This window comes from Rattus norvegicus, chromosome 9 (assembly GCF_036323735.1).
Source record: "Rattus norvegicus strain BN/NHsdMcwi chromosome 9, GRCr8, whole genome shotgun sequence".
Classification (NCBI taxonomy): Eukaryota; Metazoa; Chordata; class Mammalia; order Rodentia; family Muridae; genus Rattus; species Rattus norvegicus.
The window spans coordinates 93,376,196-93,398,451 of NC_086027.1; the positions used below are offsets into that span (position 1 = coordinate 93,376,196).

Sequence of the window (22,256 nt, forward strand, 5' to 3'; positions counted from 1 at the left end):
TGCTAGAAAGCATTAGAAATTATTTTCCAAAATACCCTGAACAGGTATTTTTGGGTACTAGAAACCCTTTATCATTCCTTCTGGCCCCAACATTCTGATTCTACGGTTCAAAATTCCTACTGTGGTTATGTATCTTTCCATTGCAATGTCTGTCTGTGTTTCTTTTTCTCTCTTTAAGGAAATTATCATCCCTAAACCATCTCAGGAGAAGCTCTGCAACCTCCTCCAGCTAGCCTGTCTCTTTCCTATGACATTTCAGAGCTTTAACACTACTCCATTACATACTTGGTTTTAGATGTAGAATTATTTTGACTGCCTTAGAGTCTGACATTCATTTAATAGAAATCTCAACACCACTGTTCCTAAACCCTACATATTAACAGTGACATTTCTTAAGAATAAACTTATTATTCACTCAAATCACAGCATATACAAGTTTTTATCATAGCCTGACATCTTATATGATGATCCCTGCTCTCCAACATCACTGACCTTGACTCCTACTGCTCTTTCCTAACTTACTAGTAGCTCTAGTCACCTTGATCCCATGATAGTTGCACTTTAACATGTGTGGCTGTGTGTGCGTTTGTACATGTGTACGTGCGTGAGAGAGAGAGAGAGAGAGAGAGAGAGAGAGAGAGAGACAGAGAGAGAGAGAGCGAGCGAGAGCGCGCATGAACGAGCGCACGAGCGAGCCCAAATGTGTCAAAAATCTGTAAACTTTCTAAAACTAGAGAAACCCTCCATAACGGTAGGTAAAGACCTTGTTATTTTGCTCTCCGTTCATGTCCAGTCACTGGAGTAAAGGGAGAGAAGAAAAACTAGACACGCAGTTGCACATGTTGTCCACGAGGTGGTAATCAAGAGCCATTTCTCTTTCATAAAATTATCCCAAATTGAGTACAAATCCTAACAGTCGATTACTTTCTCTTAAATAGTTATTTCTAAAAGTAAAATGGATTTAACTTAAAAGAATTAAATAAATTCCACAGGTATTACTGAAAGACTATGCCCTATCCACCAAAGCCAAACCAACTCCCTTCTGGGGAGTTGGTCAGGAGTGTCCTAAATGTATCTACTAAATGTACAGCTACTTAGATGGTCTGGCATAATTTCCATCTTTTAAAGGGAAGAAAATATGATATTCGAGAAAAAAACAGGATAGTAGAATATCTCAAATAAACAAATATAAGAACTAGACAATAGCAATAACAAAGTAACAACTTGGCTTAAAATAGTCTTTTCATCTCAAGGTTCACACAAAACTAACATGTTTTTATACGCCAGGCAATGTTCTAAGTATTTTACATATTTTAGTTTGCTAGTCATTCTAGCAACTTGATTGGGGGGAAGGGGAGTGTGCCCACCCACATTTTCCAAATGAAGTTTGAATCCCAGAACCATTGTCAGAGTTAATAGTGAAGAACCCATTGAACATGATAAACTATTGATTTCTATTGAACTACTGAACATTAGCAATTCAAACCTTAACCCTAAGCAGAGTCCATGAAAAGCTGTTCTGAACTCATGTAATTACAATTTAATTACAGTTGTCTATTAATTAACGCCTATTATATGTGCGTGTGTGAATACTCACATATGCAATCCAAGTGTTCAGGTTTCAGGTTTGTGTTAAGACATTTCTCTTTTCATCATGTGAGTTCTAGGGATCAAACTCAAGTGCCTTTATCCACTGAGCCAACTCACCAGCCCTGGGTTACAGTCTTACAAATAAGAAATCTGAGTATCACATCCTCTAAGCAAAAACTATGATTAGGGGAGATTTAAAAAAAAAAATTCAAACCAATACTAAAGGGTTTCTAAACTCACTGCCATCCTCCAGTTTGCCATCCTCCAGTTCTCTTGTCTCCAAAACTTTCACAATAGCATTGGTTTTTGTCACTTACCACTAAAGTTCCAATCTGCTGGAAAATTGTCCTTAAGTGTCCCTCTCTCTCCCACTAAGCTGGCAAAACTCAATTCCCTGTGTGAATACCTCATTCTTGTGGCAACTACACAGATCACTTGTCACACCCTTTTGTGCCTTTGTCTTAGGAATCTCCAACTGACCTGTCAGAACCTGACAGTTCTACTGTAACCTGGATTACTGCCACGTAATACCTTCTCTGGACCTCTACATTTTTACTCTGGTGACTGAAAGCCCTGAGAGTTTTTCAAGAGAAGTTTAATGAAAAGTTAAAGCAACGACTCCAGTTATATTTAAGTGGCTACTGGTATTACTGTAAACAAAATTACTAAATTTATAGCATACTTACAATGTTTCAACTCTTTACACATATGAACTTAGCTACAACTCTTGAGGTTGTACTTCTATTATCCACATTTTTCACACAAGAAAATAGCAACAAAGCAGTGGAGACTGAGTGAATTTAAAAAACTCTGAGCTTTGCCTTTACCTAGAAAAGCATTCAGAGCCTGCCCCACATGTGGCCCATACATATACAGCCACCCAATTAGACAAGATGGATGAAGCAAAGAAGTGCAGACCGACAGGAGCCGGATGTAGATCGCTCCTGAGAGACACAGCCAGAATACAGCAAATACAGAGGTGAATGCCAGCAGCAAACCACTGAACTGAGAATAGGTCCCCCGTTGAAGGAATCAGAGAAAGAACTGGAAGAGCTTGAAGGGGCTCGAGACCCCATATGTACAACAATGTCAAGCAACCAGAGCTTCCAGGGACTAAGCCACTACCTAAAGACTATACATGGACTGACCCTGGACTCTGACCCCATAGGTAGCAATGAATATCCTAGTAAGAGCACCAGTGGAAGGGGAAGCCCTGGGTCCTGCTAAGACTGAACCCCCAGTGAACTAGACTATGGGGGGGAGGGCGGCATTGGGGGGAGGGTTGGGAGGGGAACACCCATAAGGAAGAGGAGGGGGGAGGGGGATGTTTGCCCAGAAACCGGGAAAGGGAATAACACTCGAAATGTATATAAGAAATACTCAAGTTAATTAAAAAAAAAAAAGCATTATTTGAATCTTTTAGCACACTGCCTTTTTTGCCTAATGAAAACCATCTCAAAAGAAGATTTAAAAAAAAATAAAGACCAGACAGGAAAAAGTTAAACCATTCTCAGTCACAGATGACAGAACCATCTATGAGATAGGAATATGAGCTACCCCGGGCCACACTCAGCTAGTCCCCTGCCTGCTTTTTAATGTATAAAAGCTAAGAATGATTGTTAAATGAGTGGGCAACATCTTGCATAATATTTCAAGATGTACAAAAATGATACAAACTTCAGACTTTGGTGACCATAAAAAAATCTTTCTGAATATGGGTCCAATCTGTAGCTTAAGATGGCCCTAGCACTTCAAAATACCAAGAGTATGAGTTCAAATAGAGGTTATCTGTTGTGTCAAGATGCACGGATGGGGGTCAGAGGATTAATCTCAGGCTATCGGGCTTGCACAGCAAGTACTACTCCACAGGTACATTTTTACTTATGTATTTCCTTAAGTAGGCTACTTCATTTTCCTAGCACCATTTCTTCACAAGGTCATTCATTTTTCTTCCTTTATTGCCTTGGTACCTTTTAGAATCAAACTAACTTAAATTTTAGAGTCTCTTTCTAGATACTTTATTTGGCTTTGTTACCCCACTCCTATGCCATCTTGGTTTCTGTTTTGAGTCTTCTAACCTTGTTTTTCTTCCTCACAGCTGTTAGTGTTCATTTTTTAATGTGTGTAGCATTGTGATGTTTTTTATTTTGAGACAATGCATTGTTACAGAGCCTTGGCTGGCACTGAACTTCTGCCAGGTTCCAGAAATGTATCACCATGCCTCTTTTAGTTTGTGTTTAACAGCACAGCCCACATAAAGTTTATAATCATGTCTACACATGAAGCACAGATTTTGCTCAGTTTGAAGAAAGTGGGAATGTGTACAGTATTGTGCCAGTAACATGGTGGGGTTCTCCTTTAATGCTTTAATTCACTTTAATTCCTATATAATATAAATTGACTAAGACTCACAATTATGTTTATTTTGTTAAAATTCCTCTTCCATTGTTTGACTTTTGTTATCATGGCTTTGAAAATAATACTTTTCCTTTACTTCCATTTATTACTGGAAATTAGGAAAATAATGCAGAGGATCTTGTTTTCTGTGATGCTCAAAACCTTGATTATAGATCATTTCAGATTATTGTGGCCTCGAACTTTACAAATATTTTTTTGAAAATATTTTAAACCCATATTGAACCTCGTGGACTCCACCATAACTACTTCATTCTGCCATAGTGACATGAACGTGGCAATGAGCATGCCACCCATCCCAGTACAATTTCACTTGTGAGCCAGAGTGATGGCTCCTATGTAAAGGGAACCTGCTGCTGCTGCTGTGCCCATTACCTAAACTCAATCCCCAGACCCCACAGACAGAAGAGGAGGACTCCACAAGGACGCCCTCTGACCCTCACTATGGTACATGGTGCACAGACACATATATGCCCACACAGCCATATACAACAGTAATAAAGTTAAACAGAATAAAGTGTGGGTGGCAACGACCTGTAATACCAGAACTTAAGAGGCTGAAGCAGGAAAATACTAAGTTCAAGGCTGCTCTTTATTTCATGGTAATCCCTCATCTCAAAAACAAAAAGAAAATGGCGGGAGAGGACCCTTTCTTGAATGCATTACTCAATTCTACATATAAAAATTAGTGTGAAATGATCACTTAATATGAGCTAAAATACACATTTAAATCTGAAGTCATTCATGGAAAATATATTACAATATAAACACATAAGAATTACAGACTAGATAAATGATACACTGGAAGGAAATGGCAAGACATTGAAAAAAGATACAAATCCAGAACTTTTAATTTAGTGGCAAAGCAAACCAAACTGCAAGGAGCAAGTGTCAGTATCTTCTCCAAAATGGTAAGTGACCAACAACAAGCCATCCAAAAGTGATCCACTTTCTCAATGCAAGGAGAGTGCTAATTTATTAAGTCAGTACAACAATTTAACTGAAAAACCAGTAACACCAAGAGCATAAAACATTAGACTCTGACATAAATAACTGGGAAAATGAGAAAATTGAAAACACTACTAGTATAAAGTACGCCTTAATAAAATTAAAACATCTTACCAAATGACTTAGAATTGAGACATTTATTCAAAAAGAGAACAAGTATATTTATTACAGGAAGACTTGGGTATGAATGTTATAACAATGTCTCTAAGTCAAAACAAACAAACAAACAAAAAAAAACAAAAAAAAACAAAGAACACAAATGTCCCAAAACTAGTGACTAAGCCATCTTTGAGATAAAATACACAAGAAAAAAAAATTGAAAAATTTAAAAAAAAAGCAAACTGGTGCGCCCTACATGAATGAGGTTCACGTGCATGGCAGTAAATGAAAGAGCGACACAACAGTCACATTATTGCATGAATGCATTTATTTATGAGCTTATAAAAATAGCAAAACAACATAGGAAACTAGACCAGTGGTTGCCAGGGCAGTCTTTACAGAGGAAGGTGGTCCTCACTTGCCATGGTGGAGTAGCTCCAGACTGTGCCTATGTTAACTCTTAGAACAAGTTTATGGTGTACCCCATATTCTCTATCAATAAACTTGAGATTGAAAAAGCATTCCAAGTGTTTTTGAATTACTGATTCTTAGAATATCCTTTCACTTCATGAACATTATACAAAGATGTGCACAATTATGCCAGGAAAATTCCCGCTTCTTATTTTGCATTTAAACCTCTGAAAAAATGGAGAACTTAAAACATAGCACTAAAGAGAAAGTTCTTGTTTTAAGCTACATTCCCCAATGCCTTTCAGAATTTTTACAGTACAACAAACACAAATGACACTTTATCAAAAGCAGAAGTTAAAACACCATCAAGGAGTCCAAAACTTACCTCATTTTCATACTGGATTTCTAACATGGCCCGAGAGCTACCAAGGTCCTGCATCACAGATTCGGCTTGTTTCAGTAGCTCCTCTCTGTTTACAGTACGCTAACAAAGGAAATAGATGTGAACAAATAATGCTCCACTGAACAAAACAGGTAACAAACACTTATTGCAGTGCAAAACAATCCAACTGCTAGAAAAATTACTTCTTTAAGCACATCCTTAGAAAGGAAAAAGTAACAAGTCCCTGAAACTGACCAGATTCACCAAGCCCCTCAATGCTAGAGGAAGCAAAAAAAGCTGAGAGTTCTTCTCAGGGAAAGTAAAGCTGAGTTGCACAGTGACTCTGAGATGAATTGAGCTGCCAAGACTCATACAAGCTGAGCTGCATAGACCCTCAGAGGAAAAGGGCTACAGAGAGCACTCTTGACAGGAGAACAGAAACCAGCTGAACTGCCTGGAGGAAGTTTAGATCAACTGCTTGACGTGCTTGGAATGGATCTCTGAAACCTGTTGAGCTGCCCGCAGGCTGTGCAGTGTGCTCCATGCTAAGCAGAGTTTTGGTGACAATGCTGTCTTAAGTCATTTGTGTTCCTGTAAGTAACCCCAATAAAGCTTATTAGTTCACCAAATTGCACCAAAGTTTGATTTGGTGGTATCTGTACTTTGTTCTGTTGTAGATTCTCTAACTGAGGTAAGTAGACAGGTATGTATTGTATCTCCCCAAGAAACTGTCACACAACATATATTCTCGATATATGAAAGAAAGCTAGATTACCTATGGTTGAGTTTAGAAAATTCAAGTTAAAAAAGAAAAGATCTTTGTTAATTTTGCCAAACACTAATATAATTCATGGATCCAGCACATGACATTTTCTTGGGCACATTTATACTTTAATGACAGAGAAATAGGTATAAAGGTGACAGGGAAGGGTTAGAAGCTGAAAAATCTCTAGACTCTGAACTGCCCTTGCTACAATACACCTAGTGAGATTGAGGATGATAAAGGTCCTGTCATTTTCAAACATGGCCACATTGCTGTTGATGGAATCCTCAAGAGGTAAACAAAACAAAAACAAACAATGCTGGTTAGTCATGGTAAATGCCTTTAATCCCAGCATTCACAGGTAGGTGGAGCTCTTGAGTCTACAAGAGAGAGAGAGGGTTCTAGGACAGCCAGGGCTACACAAAAGAAACCCTGTCTTGAAAAACTGCCAACCCCCACCCACCGATCCACACACAGAGTGGAGGTCAAGAGGCTAGGATTGGTCTCACATGAAAATGGCTGAGGCACAGCTGCCAAGCCACGATTAGAGAAGCATGGGAAATGAAGTCAGCAACACTAGAGCTGGCTGGGACTGGCTCAAAATAGATTAGCAGCTAAAGGATTAAAATGTACCAGAGTTGATTTTAAAAGAGAAACTATAATTTGACAAGTTTCCAATATGGAAAGGAAGAAATTAAGGTGCTAATAAACATCATGGTAACTAAATGAAATGTTTACTTAAAAAAAAAAAAACTAGAGTTTCAAGAGGCTCATAGGAAAACACACTAACACATGAGTGATTTTTTTTAAAAGAGATAGAATGATTGGATCAGCAATTAAGAGTGCTTGCTGCTTGGTTCCCAGCCCCCACACCAGGTAGCTCACAACCTCCACCTGAAGGAGACATCGAATACCTTTTCCTCTAGGCACATGGATAAACACACTCAGGTACAGACATTAGGGTCAAGTGAAGGCTGTGACTCCACAGGCACAATAGGTCCTGCCTTTAATTTGGAAAGATAACATAAATACTCTTGGAAAATACTTACTTTTTTTCTATCCAATCTAGGTGCAACTCTGCTGTCTTGTGAATCAGACTGGTTGATTTCTGGGTTGGTATCAAGTAATCTTTGCATTGCCCGGTCCCGATCAAATGCAGTTACATAAAAAAGCATTTGTCGGGTATCAAAAGGAAAGAAAAATGGGCTATAAAAGATAAAATACAAATTTACCATCTAGGTGAGAATCAGAAGACATTTTTAAAAACAACAAAATCTATATTGAATACAACTTTTAACATAAACTCCTAGCAAGACCTCCTCTTAAAAGGTCTTATGCATGTGGACAGGCCCGTGGGGGTGCACCACTGCAATGTCATATCTGGTTCTTCCTGAAATCCCACATACAAAAGTTACTTTACTACTTGATGATTTCACCACAGGCTTAGCACTACAACAAAGTCATTGCCAAGAATGAATCTTGCTCCTAAGACACTCCTACAGTGACTTTAAGGTCTTGATTTTTTTTTTTTTTTTTTTTTTTTTTTGAGAAAAGCTCCTGAAATGTCAACATGAATCTGTTTGGTACAATGTCACACCATAGAGATATGGTGAGTCCACATATTTCTTTCTTTCTTTTTTGTTTTTTTAAGATTTATTTATTTATGAGTACACTGTCACTTTCTTCAGACACACCAGAAGAGGGCCTCAGATCCCTTTACAGATGGTTGTGAGCCACCATGTGGTTGCTGGGAATTGAACTCAGGACCTCTGGAAGAGCAGTCAGTGCTCTTAACCCCTGAGCCACCTCACCAGCCCGAGTCCACATATTTCTAACTTGATTTTACCATAATTGGTCTATAGCATCTAGTTTAGAAAAGGTTAAAAAGACAAACAACAAAAACAAGCACTTATACATCTGCAGTACCATTTTTACTAAGGCAAAGGACTTTACTCCCTCAATCAAATATCCTTCAGTGAGTTCAACAAGCTGTCAAGTATTTTAAGGCTGAACAAGTCAACTATGTCATTTCTATCACAAGTCATAATAAAGACCAACATCATGCTAATATTTACAAGTTTATCAAAGGACTGTCTTACCAGGTTTTTCCAAGCTCAGTGAGCCATGTTGGGATGTTTCCTGTCATGATTACTAGAGGATCTTGAAGCTGCCTATTCGCCTTTGCTGTTAATTTACTGTTAATAAATTCACTAGTTGGAATAATCTCCTTGCACATCGCATTCTGTGAAATAAAATAAGTTCAAGATCACGCCCTATATCCATAAATGGGTGGGTCCACAACTTTCATGTGTTTTTATTTTTTAAAAAAACATACAATACCCAGTCCCTCAAAGGTGATTTCTATTTCTGAAAATTCCTGCATCTAAACCTCAAAAAGTTGTTCCCCTTCACTCTTCCCATACAATATAAGTAAGAAATGAGGTAGGTATTCAACTGTTTACTCAATATAAATCTTTACATGAAAAAAATGTGTGCTGGCTGGACTTATGCCAAGCTATCTGAGAAAACCTCAACTCGCTTTTGGTCATGGTGTTTCATCACAGCAACAGAGCTTTAATTGAAATTGGTACTAGGATTTTTAAGTATTGCTGTGATAGACCTTGGCCATGTCTTTGAGGGGACTGTGGAATGACCTTTAAACTTTGGGTGGGAAAAGCCATTGAGCATTCAAACCCTGGTGAGCTGTGCTGTGGCAGTGTACAGGATAAGAATGTTGAGAGATTCAGAGAATGTAGACCAGCTTGTGAAATTCCAGAGGGAAATTTTCAGAGACTCTTACAGACTATGGGGTTGGCTGCATAATTTGAATTAAGAAAGCTGTGGCTTTTGTCAGCTAGGGCTCAAGACTCAGCTTCCATAAACAAGATACAGTGCCAATGAGGCTACTGGGACAATTGTTGTCGGCAAGGTAGAACTGAGAAATTAGTGGTGATGAAGAGTTCACCGGGGTGAACTCTTCTGAGGAAGTCTGAGGAAGTGTTTCCTTAGAGTAAGCAGCACACAGCAGCTGTGTTCCAGAGGCGATCAAGGCTGTACCTTGAGCTGGCAGCTGAATTTAGTAGTGTAAGAGTCACCCAGTGTTACTGTTTTTGAAGGCACGAGGGGTCATGAAGAGTAGCTGAGATTTGGCACTGTATGGCAAGACTCAAGTTGCTGAGGAGAGGCCATTTGTGAAAGTATAACCCAGTTTCAGAAGGCCCTAAAATTTTGAAGATGCCAAAATCATGGAATGACCACTAAGAACAGAATCAACAGTGGAGTGCAGTGCAGTGCAGTGCAGTGGAACATAGAAAACATTCAGTGTTTCCTGCAGATAAACCCAGCCCAGAGATATGACCGAAGTCTCTTAAAGGAACTCAATCTAAATGAATCCCAGATTTGGGAAACTGAGTTATTTACACTGTTAAGAGTTTGGTTTTACTTTGTTCAAACTGTGACTATGTCCTCACTCTTCCCTCTTGAAGAAAGAAAAGCATTTAACATAATTTTCATTTCAACAGGTGGCCACAATCGAGAGATATTAAACTTTAGATATAACTAAAGTTAAATTAACTTTTATATTTTTTAAAGATTTTAAATTCTTAAAAAGAATGGACTTTTTCTCTTTCCTGGTGTGTACATTTTTCCACGTAGCCCTGGCAGTTCTGGAACCCTCTCTAGGCCTTGAACTCAGAGATCCACTGTTTGAGTCCTCAGTGCTAGGATTAAAAGGCATGCACAACTGCCACGCAGCATTTTTAAAACACTGAACATTTAGTGTTTTTGAATTTGTAGGTCGTGGGATTTTATGGTTACTTGATACTGTGATGTTAACATGCAATCTTGGGAATGAATAAGAATTAAAAATGGTGTGGTATATAGGAATATACCATTGTGTCAAGTTGACATGGGGTCAGTTGTGCTGTCTAGTTTTATGTCAACTTGACATAAGCTATTCTCATCTGAGAGGAGCGAGCCTCAAGAAAATGCCTCTGTAAGATTGGGCTGCAGGAGGCCAGGCTTGGTAGTACATACCTTTACTCCTACCACTCACAAGCAGAGATACAAAGATCTCTCTGAGTTCAAGGCCAGTATGTTATGTCTGAAGACAGCAACAGTGTTCTCATAAAAAGAAGAAAAGGTTGGGCTACAGGCAAGTATTGTATTTAATCACTGCAATAGAAACCATAACTAGAACAAAATGTTATTTCTTTAAAAAAAAAAAAAAGCTTAACCCAAGAATGTTCTACAGGTGAGTTCATTGTAAATCACTGTATATATGAATTTCAAGCATAATAGAAAACTCATTTACTGAACAGAAACTGTAAGATAGCACAGGATTTCATAAGGAGACATTACTCACATCATACAAGTAATACCAGTATCGACTGATGGCATGTAAAACTCTTAAAAGTAGTATTACATCTAAGGATGGGTCTTCGAAGGTGATATTTTCTGGTGGTGTGGGAATGAGGTAAACTTCTAAAGGATTTGCTACTGATGGGCAAACTCCATCTACAAGATAAAGAAAGTTTCAGTTTCAATTTGATCAAAATTTCAGGTGATCAAAATAGCAATAGCTAAAAGCATGTGAAACTGTTGTGCTAATTTTCTTAGTATTTCAATGATATTAAACAGACATTTCTTCCCTTTTGACCCTGAGTACATTAACACTCAGGCATAGGAAATGTTCATGTTCCCCCAAACAGGCACAGCCAAACAAACAGGAGAAAAATAACTCAAGCTTTTCTGCAAGCTGTCCTGTTAAGGGAGAGTCTGCTGGTCATCAAATACAGCCTCCACCAATGTCTTTTTTAGTGAATACATATAACCCTTCATGAAGCCATGAATTCTTCAAGAAATGGAAATAAGAATTTGCAGAGCTGAGGAGATGGAAGCGCACTGACTGCTCCTCCAGAGGCTCCCAGCAACCACACGGGGGCTCACAAACCTAGAATGAGCTCTAAAGCCCTCTGAAGACAGCAGCACTATACTCACATATATTAAATAAATAAATCTTTAAAAAAGAAATTCCTAGCTAATTTCAGTTTTAATTTTATAGATAATTATTATTTTCAAGATATTTAAAAATTAAACATTTAACTAAAAGTAATCATTCTATAGTAATTTATTTCTTAATTATACCAAAATGTATTGGAGCTCTCAATCAGTTAAGGGGCAGGAATGCAGAGAGGGCAGTGCCTGATGACAGTCAGCTTCCCTCGGTGTGTCACCTTACCATGCCATAACTCATCGTGTTTCTTTGCGTTTCTGGGGGAAGTTTTGGTTGGAGCTGTTTGTGCTCTCCCCCGTTTGCCACCAACACAATCTTTACTACTTTCTTCATCCTCTCTCACAGGCTTGTACCTAAGGGGATATGACAGCATGAAAACTGAATGCAGACTTTAAATGTGCAAACTATCTAACAGAGCTAATAATGTCTAAGTCACAGAAAACATACAGAGTTTTCTCCCTATCTGGATTCAGAGAATTACCAAGAGTTTATCTTCCTAAAAGAAAACAGTAAATAAGCAAGTAAGTCTTCTCAGGAAATGGCTCTCTTCTGTCTGTAAGAGGCAGACACTAAAAGTAGCCTAGAAGGCTGCAACTGAATGTCACAGGACTCAGAGCTGCCAAACCAGTACATACTCTAATAGGATACCATTTTGACTCCATGAACAGATGCGAAATGAATCAATGTTTTCTAGTGGACAAAATGAGGCAGTTATATAATCACCAAATATCTGAAGGGCTTTCATAGTTCAAATGTAGGACTTAGGTTCTTCCTTTCCTCTCAAAATTGGGCCATTAATTTAATGTGAATTCTAAAACAAAGCATTCTACAAAGAAAAGAAAAACAACAACAACAACAACAACAACAGTTCAGACTTGCCATATTGTATGAGTCTTTGTCCAAATTCCAGCTCTTCCCAGAGGATTGCTCTCATCATCAGTAGATTCTCGTTCATCTTCAGCCTGTACGCTGAACTGCCGCACTGCCTGATACACCGTCATGTTATATGGTAGCAAATGTTCTCCGATATAAAACTGTAGCCTGTGTCTTACATTTCCCGAATTTAAAAACTGAGCAGCCTGAACAATGCAAAGAAAAGTAGCTATAAGCCCAAGAATGACATCTGTACAATAGCTGAGATTTATCTGCCAGGGCAACAGGCCAAGATGGGTGGTACATGTTTCTTTTAAATTACAGGTAACTCTTGAACTCTATATAAATTCTGAGTATTACTTATCTGCTCAGAGAGTTAACCTTTCTGTGTGACCTATAGAGATACTAACATGTGTGACCTATAGAGATACTAACGTGCACAGAGATGCGTCCCAAGTATAAAGTATTCACATTTTGCGCAAAGCGCTGGAGATAACTGAATATTAGTATGCTTAGCTTAACTTCCACTGTTTATACAACCTACCACACACAAGCAAATGTGAATTTTCCATCTGTAACTTCTTATAAGAGATTTCATATTTTGAATATTGACTTTAGAGGTACTCAACCTATATTGGTTTATTTTTTCCTTTACATATACAACACTGAAAATCAATTTATAACCAAGCAGATGCAATAAGAAATAACTAATACGCGGGGTTGGGGATTTAGCTCAGTGGTAGAGCGCTTGCCTAGCAAGCACAGGGCCCTGGGTTCGGTCCCCAGCTCCGAAAAAAAGAAAAAAAAAAAAAAAAAAAAGGAAGAAATAACTAATACAATTATAGAACCAACCTAAATTAAGTAATTATTAAAATGTATTAATTATCCAATTCTGTGACTTTCTAAAAATGGTTGATAAGGGGTCATTTGGATCCTAGAAAGCGAAACCACAGATAAGGCATGATAAGTGTACACTACAACAGGTGTGAAAAGGACCTTACCAAAGACTCATCTATTTCTTCATCTGACCCATCATCATCACTGTCTTCATCATCTTCTCTTACTCTTCCATATCCTGAGTAACCCAAAAGAAGATTGTTATCTAGGAATTTTAGGTGTCAGATGAAAAATTAAACTGGTATTTTCTCTAATAAGTAGTTATTGCTACATTCTGATCATAAAAAAGAAAGCTGCAACATTCTGAAACATGAAATGTTCTGCCTATTAAGCAAGTTTAACACATGCCTATTTCTAATGGGATCAGAGGCTGCTACAACCTAAGGTTTATAAAGAACAGCAATAAACAAAAAAATAACCTTTATGTCTAATTTCATAAACATAGAATTAAAGTACACATACGGAAAATACCTCTAACCACAAGGTATCTCTCAATAGCTTGCACCAGAGCCAGGGGATCAATCTTGACAGGCCCGCCTTTCCACTGCTTCACGTTTGCACAGTCTGGGTGTCTTTGTAACTGACACTTTAACTGATGTGTGTTGAAAAACTTTAAAGCTTGTGATCCTCTGTTGAGAGAAAAGCTCAAGATAATTTATGAAAAAAGGTTATTCTATTATTTTCACAGTCGACTTATATTATTTAGCTAATTTTAAAATGACATTTTCTTACAGAACAAAGTACTTAAAGATTCAACAACAAATCAAATTATTCAGTATAAATTAATATAAATAACTAAATGAATGAGTTTTCATGCATATGAAAAGCATGAAATGAATATGATCTCTAGTCACTGTGAATTCATGTTATTAAGGGTGTCATAAATACATAAATGAAATGCTGTATTTACTGGATTATTCCTTGGGAAATAAGAACTAGTCAGTCGGCTAGCTGAGCACACTCTCCTCTGCAGTATTTTATCCTTCCCTACTAAATTCTATTCAAGACCAACAGGGGGAAGAATCCTCTAAATTTTGGCTTATAAAAATAAAAACTAATATTCAAATTTACTTTGCTATAAAAGTCATACTTCTAAAGGTTTCTTCCTGTTAAAAGGTTCTAAGTCAGATACTGTCAAACTTAAAATGTGGCTGCAAGTTCATGAAGCATGCAAATATTACGTAAGCATAAATCATACAAACTTTGACGTAGTGAAAAGCCTCACGCCTTTGTTGGGTTTGGTTTACATTTTTCAGTCTCAAATGGCCCAGGCTAACTCTGAATTCGAAAATTCTATTTGCCTCTTCCTTATAACTATTCACTTAAAGGCATGTAGCAAATAAATTCAAGGTTAGCTTTTATTTTGTATTATTATTACATTGTTGAGTTTTATTACATTCCTTAAGTTTTTATGTGGATTTCAGGAATCCCACCATGTCTTCTGATGCCCCCTTTGTTTCATAAAACTACTCCAAGATAGTATAATAATAGAGTACATGCAAAATTTCTAAGTAGAGAACAACTTCAGACATACTGTAATGGACAGGTGTATCTACATGAATATATGGTTTTGACTCAAAATTTTAAAAGTGAAAATGTGGATTTTAAAATCAAAGTAACTTACATCTTATTTTCAATAAAAATACTTCAGAAAGTTTAGAGAATTCCTTAACACATTAATTTTAACCTGTCTCCAATACAAGTCCTTAAAACCAGTAAGAATAAAAAATTGTATTGGAAGTCAATCTTGAAAATAGATACTTACATCAAAATAGTTGTAACTCCTAACCAATAAAGTCACAGAATGTTTAATTGCCAAGATAAAAAAACAAAATTGGAGAACTACATATTAGAAGTTATCAATTTACAAAAACTTAAAATGCATTTCAATGTTTGTCAACCCAGTCACTAATTTACCTAATTTACTAATTTAAAAATATTTAAAAATATTTGTTGTTAGCCTAGGCAGTTGTGGCGCATGGCTTTTATGCCAGCACTTGGGAGGCAGATGCAGGCAGATATGAGTTCTATGACAGCCAAAGTTCACACACACACACACACACACACACACACACACACACACACACACACACACACACACACACACAGTCTCAAAATAACAAAAATAAATAAAATACATGGCATGACCTTAAAGAAAAAAATACATTTAATGCATTCACACAAACTGCTTCAGTCAGAACAATGTTCCTAAAGACGACCAAGACTTTACCAGACCTCTCACCAAGTTTTCCCCTCACAATTCTGGAAATGGTCCTTACCTGCCTCCAGATCCATTTCCACTAGGGAAATCATGCACCTTGACTGGAAATTGCTCCATTTGGCTGAGACAGTTGTTCATCTTGTGAACCAGTGCCAACAAAGGCGCATGGCCCACTGGTTCTACTCTTCCAACAGGCTCTTCTCCGGGAAGCTAGAGTTATACAGTACACAAAACAAAACAAACAGAAATTACACATAGCCCTTGAAGTCAACACTCCACAGGAAAACACTTCAATAACCAGTTTCAGAAGTGGAGATTTATCGATTAATCTTCTTTTATGACAGACTTCATTAGGACAGTGTTTCCAAGTCACTTTTTCTTATTATTATTTTATCTATGTGCACTGACTGGAGTTTCATCTGCATGTCTGACTGTGTGAGGGTGTTGGAGCTACACTCCCTCTAAGATGCCATGTGGATACTGAGAATTGATCCTGTTTCCTCTGAAAGAGGAACTAATGCTCTAAACCACTGAGCTATCTTTCCAGCCCCTACACTACAAGAAACTTACTTCAAGAAAAAAAAGTTTTTGTATATCCCACAATTCTGTTTCAAAGTACATGAAATGACTCAGAGGAATAGTAGTCACGAGTAGGGAAAATCCAACCCATACAGGCACCAGGCCATTTATTCCCCCGCCCCCACGCCCTTCTTCTTCTTCTTTTTTTTGGAGGGCAGCAGTAAGTTCTTTGTGTATGATTTAGCGTACTGAATGGCCACCTTCCTGATGACATTAACATATAGAAGCGTGCAAATACTAAACCTCATTTAGCATGGAAAGTATAAGAACAGAGTGCAGACAAAATCTTAAAACTCAGATAACAGATTATGGACATACAGAGTCTGAAGCAACAAAAACAGAGTCTAAAAACAACAAAAAGCCCACAATACCCAACCTAGTCTCCATATCTGCCTTTAGGTAGCCACACAAGTTAAACTCGCCCTCCAAGCACTGGGATCTAATCATGGGCTTCGTGTCTGGCTTCAATTTACTACTTATTTTATTATAACACATAAATATTTTGAAAGAGCCAGACATGGTAGACTCCTATCTTTAATCCCAGCAACTGAGACTCAGAGGTAAGCACATCTCTGTGAATTGCAACCCAGCCTTGTCTACATTTTAAGACTTGGTCAACGAATATCAAGGAATGTAACTGAATAAGCAACACAGGGTATGCTTTTATTGGGACACAAATACAAGCACTTGCTAGCTCTGACTCTTAGTACCCGTGACCATTAACTTACTGGAGAAGAAAAAAATACATGAAGGAAGCGCTTTAACCGGATCTCTCTGCTGACAGCATCCTTTTCACTTTTAGATGTCAAATACAGCAACAGTTGTTTCACAAATCCACTATGTTGGATTTCAAATGATGAAACATCTGACTCTGAGACTATGCTACGGATTTCTACAAGGCACTCAGCTCCACCATCCACCTAAAAGAATAAAGAAAATTCTATAATGATTTAAACAGTAAGACTCATATTTCCTAAAAAATAAATAAATAAATAAATAAACAAAAATTTATTCTTAAAAACAAACAAAAACCACTAGCCAGCTAAGAACCCCATGGGCTACAATAACAACCTACCAGGTAAGATGTGCACTGGTACAACAGTGGCTTGAGCATTAATGGGCTAATTCTCTGCTTAGATCTGAAGCCCACAAGAGAAAACTCATTCCTGGTACTATAATCCTGGTTAAAAGCCAATGGAGGTCAAAGGCCCTAGGAAGGAACCTATTACCATTTTGTTAAATTGCCAGTGTCAAAATATCTCCTAAATAATTAATTCTTTATACCCATTAATAAGTTTTGTTCTCCAGTCTTGGTCAGAAAAGGGCCTGTTTCCAATAGGCAGTAAATATGAAGAGTCATAATGCTAGGTGCTGACAAAAGTTTAACCATTTAGTCCAAAGCAGAACATCTATTATCAATCACTCCCTACAGGGAAAATCACAGAAGTAGTGAATGAAAATCATTGTTCATATCACAAGGATAAGTTTTCCAATGTAGTTTTCTTCTTAGAGGTAAGAAAATATAAACTCAAAGCAAAGGGCCTACCTAACAAAGAAGCTATCATTACCTGGAAGGATCACTATGTTAAGCAAAATATGACATGCTACTTACTCTACTATGCACAATATAGTTAAAAACAAAAACACAAAGGTAGAAGAGTGGCTGCTTGAGAACCAGAAGAGAGGGAGAACAAGAAAGGGCAACAGGTGGAAAATTTGAATAGAGTCAAAGCACAAAGTATACATGTATGGATGTATCATATCAAAGGCTGTGACTTGCTTGGTACAACTGATATTTTAATAACTTTTAACTTAGAAAATAAGAACAAAAGCTACGGGGCTGGGGATTTAGCTCAGTGGTAGAGCGCTTGCCTAGGAAGCACAAGGCCCTGGGTTCGGTCCCCAGCTCCGAAAAAAAAGACCAAAAAAAAAAAAAAAAAAAAGAACAAAAGCTACACTAAGTGCATAAAAAGTAACAAAACCCTAAAAAAATAATCAGGGGGTTGGGGATTTAGCTCAGTGGTAGAGCGCTTGCCTAGCAAACTCAAGGCCCTGGGTTCGGTCCCCAGCTCCGAAAAAAAGAAAAAGAAAAAAGAAAAAAAATAATAATAATCAGATGAAATGGCAAGGGCCACAATAAAGCCTTGAGCCTTTCAAGTAAATACTATGAGTCCGCAGGCGGACGTGGCTATGAGTATTTAGGAAAAAAGGTATTTCTGAAATGTTGTCATTTGTCAAGAAATAGGGAACACAAAGAACAGAAAGAAATGGCAAGGTTTCCAATATGTCCTGTAGATGGTGAAGTACGACAATAGACAGGGGTCAGAAGAAATTAGTTGTAGAAATAAAAGTTTCTACAGACACCACCCAACTGATCTCCCAGTGATGCCCTGGACACGACAGTACCTGGAGGTTGAGTTGTTCAGTTGCAGCACAAAGTCTCTGAAGGACATTCAAGGCAGGGTTGCTTCCATCCATATTCTCAGAACTAAAATAACGCTCAACAAATTTATGTGCCTGCTCCTTAATCCAGCCTTTAATTTTTTCTCTACAAGAAGGAAAAAGGAGATAGATATTGAGGTCTCTGGGTAGGTAAAAAGTCTACACTGAATCAGATTAGAACTGTAAGATACTTTAGCAGAAGAAAATGCTGAGTTCAATCCCCTGGGAGAACCAACTTCTGCAAGTTGTTTTGTGACCTTCACAAGTACTTAATCATGCACATACAGATATATGAAAAAATGTTACAGTCTTGATTAAAACAGCTATGCTCAAAACACTTACTGGCTGACAATCATGATTCAAAAAAGAGAAATTCAGATTCATTCTAAAAATGAATTTAGATGTATCATCTGAAGAATGCTGAGGTACTTGAAGTGTTATCAAGTCATCAGGTGAATAGTAACAAAATGTTCTAACTTCCTAAATGGTCATACCAAATACAAATTTACATAATATTTACGAAAGGACAAATATAGCTAATACTGTTCATCACTGTTCCATATAAAGAGATGAGGTCAAAGTGAGGTACACCAGAAGCATGTGACCTGGGTGTTTATAAACTATAAAAATACATTTGCTTAATGATTCTCCTTAATTCAGACACTCAGCAACTAACTCAATCAAATGAAAAGTTATTTTTAAAATAAAAGGCCACTGGGGAAAATGTCTGATTTATAAAGGAAGCAGTTTATACAGGTACTCTACTATATCCAGTGTATTTCCTATGACCCACTGATAAGCATTTCCATATAACCCACTGATAAGAAATAGTATCTGACAGAGATCCAAGTATTTTTTTTTAAAAAGCAGCTACTCTCAGCTACATATCTTCAAATTCCATTAAATAGGCATAAGAACTTTATTAAAAGAGTATAAACAGATAACGCAAGCACAATTCAGCAAAATGTTCCACATAAAACGAAACTAAGCAGAGCTGTGAACTAGTTGTATTATTGCTATGCTATGATTTTTCTACGTAAGAGATAGGGTTGAACACATAGGCAAAACCAGGAAATGGATGGATGGATGGATGGATGGTTGCCAGACAGATGATAGACAGACAGACAGACAGACAGACAGACAGACAGAACGAACACATCCTCATAAGAATGTAACTTATCATTTGAATTGAGAGCAACGTGAACCAAGCCCATGGATCCCTAGCATGGGATGAATGTGCCTGATATAATCATGTTGAGACCTTCAGATGAAGATCTCCCAACCCGAACCCCAGCATGCACTTTACCTATTATTGGATATGGTGTCTTTTGAGGCTGCCCTGGCAAGACCACTAACTCCTGCAGTTCGTGCTGGTTCAATGTTGTTGCTGTTGGACTGTGCGCTTAACCTTCCCCATGTTTTTGGATTCAAGCTTGCCAGGAAGGAAGATTTAGGTGACTGAGTAGTAGTGGGGCTTTTAGCTATCAAGAAAAAAAGAATTAAATTCAAATCATTTCAATGAAATGAAGAAAAAAAATCAACAAATATTTCAATCTTAATATAGAAACTGAAATAATTAAGAACAGCAAGTCACTGAGGAACCTTATTCATTACCTTCTCCCATCTCCCAATCATCTCACCAGAGGTCTTACCTTGATTGTCTACTTTGTCATCATCTCGTGGAGGGGAATACTTTGGCCTTCTTGGCCCTCTTTTTGGCAGTCGTTTTCTCTTGAGAACATCACTTAATCGACTGTTGCATGGAAAAAAATGAAGTTAGTAATTACCACTCAAGAACCCAGCTATGATAGGACATTTAACTTAGGATTTAAAATGTCCCAACAATTTTCACTATCGTGTATGTTGACTGTCATATTCATATATTCTTACATTGGGCTAGACCTCCAATCTATGATTCTCCTGCCTCATCCTCCTTGGCTGAGTGGAAGGAAGGCATTACTTCATCTGTCCGTATGCTTTAGTCTAAACAATCCCACAATGCACTATATATCACACTTTGCAAGCTGCTGCCCTTAACATTAGAAATATTCCCAAAATTATTTAATAACAAAGATACAGACAGGCAAATGAAAGAACATTCTAGGAGACAGCAAGATAGTTCAATGGGTAAAGGAACTTGCCACCAAGCAGACAACCTGAATTTGATCTTAAGGACCCATATATTAAAAGGAGTGATCCAGTTAGTGCAATCTGTCTGATTTCCACATTGGCAAAATTGTTCTAGTTCAGTTGATCTGTGGCTCAAAACGTAAATAATTCAAATAAAAAAAATTTTAATCAGGAAAAGATTCACCAGGGTCTGGTAAGTCTATGAAATAACTATACTTTATGTATTCAAATATGTAACCAAGAAAAATAGACTTTCAGGCAAGAGATACTCTACAACATATAAATGAAAATGAAAGGTTTAAAGGAAATTGGAAGGTTTAAAGAGATCATTAAGTTAAAGGCATCTGTTACTCTTCCAGAAACTGGAGTTTATTCTAAGCACCCACATGGAGGCACACAATCTTTTTTTTATATTATAAAATACATCTTTTTCCATCTTTATTAAAGTGGGTATTTCTTATTTACATTTCAAATGTTATTCCCCTTCCCAGTTTCCAAGCCAACATCCCCCAGCCTCTCCCCTTTTCCTTTTATATGGGTATTCCCCTCCCCATCCTCCCGCCATTACTGCCCTTCCCCTAAGAATCCCGTTCACTGGGGATCCAGCCTTGGCAGGACCAAGGGCTTCCCCTTCATGCACGCACATGGAGGCACACAGTCTTAATTCTAGGACATCTGGTGCTTTCCTCTAGCCCTAGAAGACACCTGCACATTTATGGTGGACATACACATACCAAGGCACACACATATAACAAAACAATCTTTGAAACAAGAAGAATGTTTCATTTGTTAAGTCCAATACTTGGGGGAGAGGATTGGCCAGGAGGACTGAATTAATAACCAGCCAAGCCAGACTTTTTTCAAGATAGGGGGTTTTCTTTCACTTGGCTGTCCTGGATTTGTATTACATGCTGGCCTTGTAACTCAGAGGCCTGCCTGCCTCTGCCTCTGCCTCTCTGCCCCTCTGCCCCTCCTCTGCCTCTGCCCCTCCTCTGCCTCTGCCCCTCTGCCCCTGCCCCTCTGCCTCTGCCTCCCATGTGCTGAGATTAGCATTATAAGCCACTACCACCCAACCTAAGCCAGTCTTTTGATTAAACTACAGCGTGTAACTCCAGCAATCTAGCTGTACAGGAAAATGGCTCTTTGAGGTATTCGGATTTAATTTTAGAATTCCAGTAATAATGTTTTACCAAGATATATTTTGCAGGAGCTAGAAAGTGAACCCAGCAGTTAAGAACATTAGCTTTGGCTCCTAGCAGCCATTTGAGTTCAATTCCCAGCACCTATATGGCAGCTCACAACCACCTTATAGAACTCCAGTCGGAGGAGCCAAGCCTCTTTTGGCCTCCAAGGGAACTGCATGAACATGAGGTAGAACCATACATGCAGGAAAAATTTATAAGTAATTATGATGTATTTTGCAGCTAAAGAT

General features: G+C 37.9%; 1 protein-coding gene across 50 annotated transcripts in view; it reads right to left on the reverse strand.

The window, feature by feature from the left end:
* The window catches only part of Trip12 (thyroid hormone receptor interactor 12), a 126,225-nt gene that overhangs the window by 11,405 nt on the left and 92,564 nt on the right, over nucleotides 1-22,256 (reverse strand). For 25 of the 50 annotated variants that reach the window (XM_063267247.1, XM_063267240.1, XM_063267279.1 and 22 more), the window contains 13 exons: nucleotides 20,347-20,447; nucleotides 20,001-20,175; nucleotides 18,659-18,800; nucleotides 16,981-17,172; nucleotides 15,732-15,883; nucleotides 13,915-14,096; nucleotides 13,557-13,630; nucleotides 12,562-12,761; nucleotides 11,908-12,035; nucleotides 11,032-11,183; nucleotides 8,768-8,910; nucleotides 7,718-7,874; nucleotides 5,909-6,007 (listed from right to left, as the gene is read on the reverse strand). In XM_063267247.1, coding sequence (XP_063123317.1) covers nucleotides 5,909-6,007; nucleotides 7,718-7,874; nucleotides 8,768-8,910; nucleotides 11,032-11,183; nucleotides 11,908-12,035; nucleotides 12,562-12,761; nucleotides 13,557-13,630; nucleotides 13,915-14,096; nucleotides 15,732-15,883; nucleotides 16,981-17,172; nucleotides 18,659-18,800; nucleotides 20,001-20,175; nucleotides 20,347-20,447 — 1,897 coding nt within the window. 50 annotated transcript variants of the gene reach the window in all.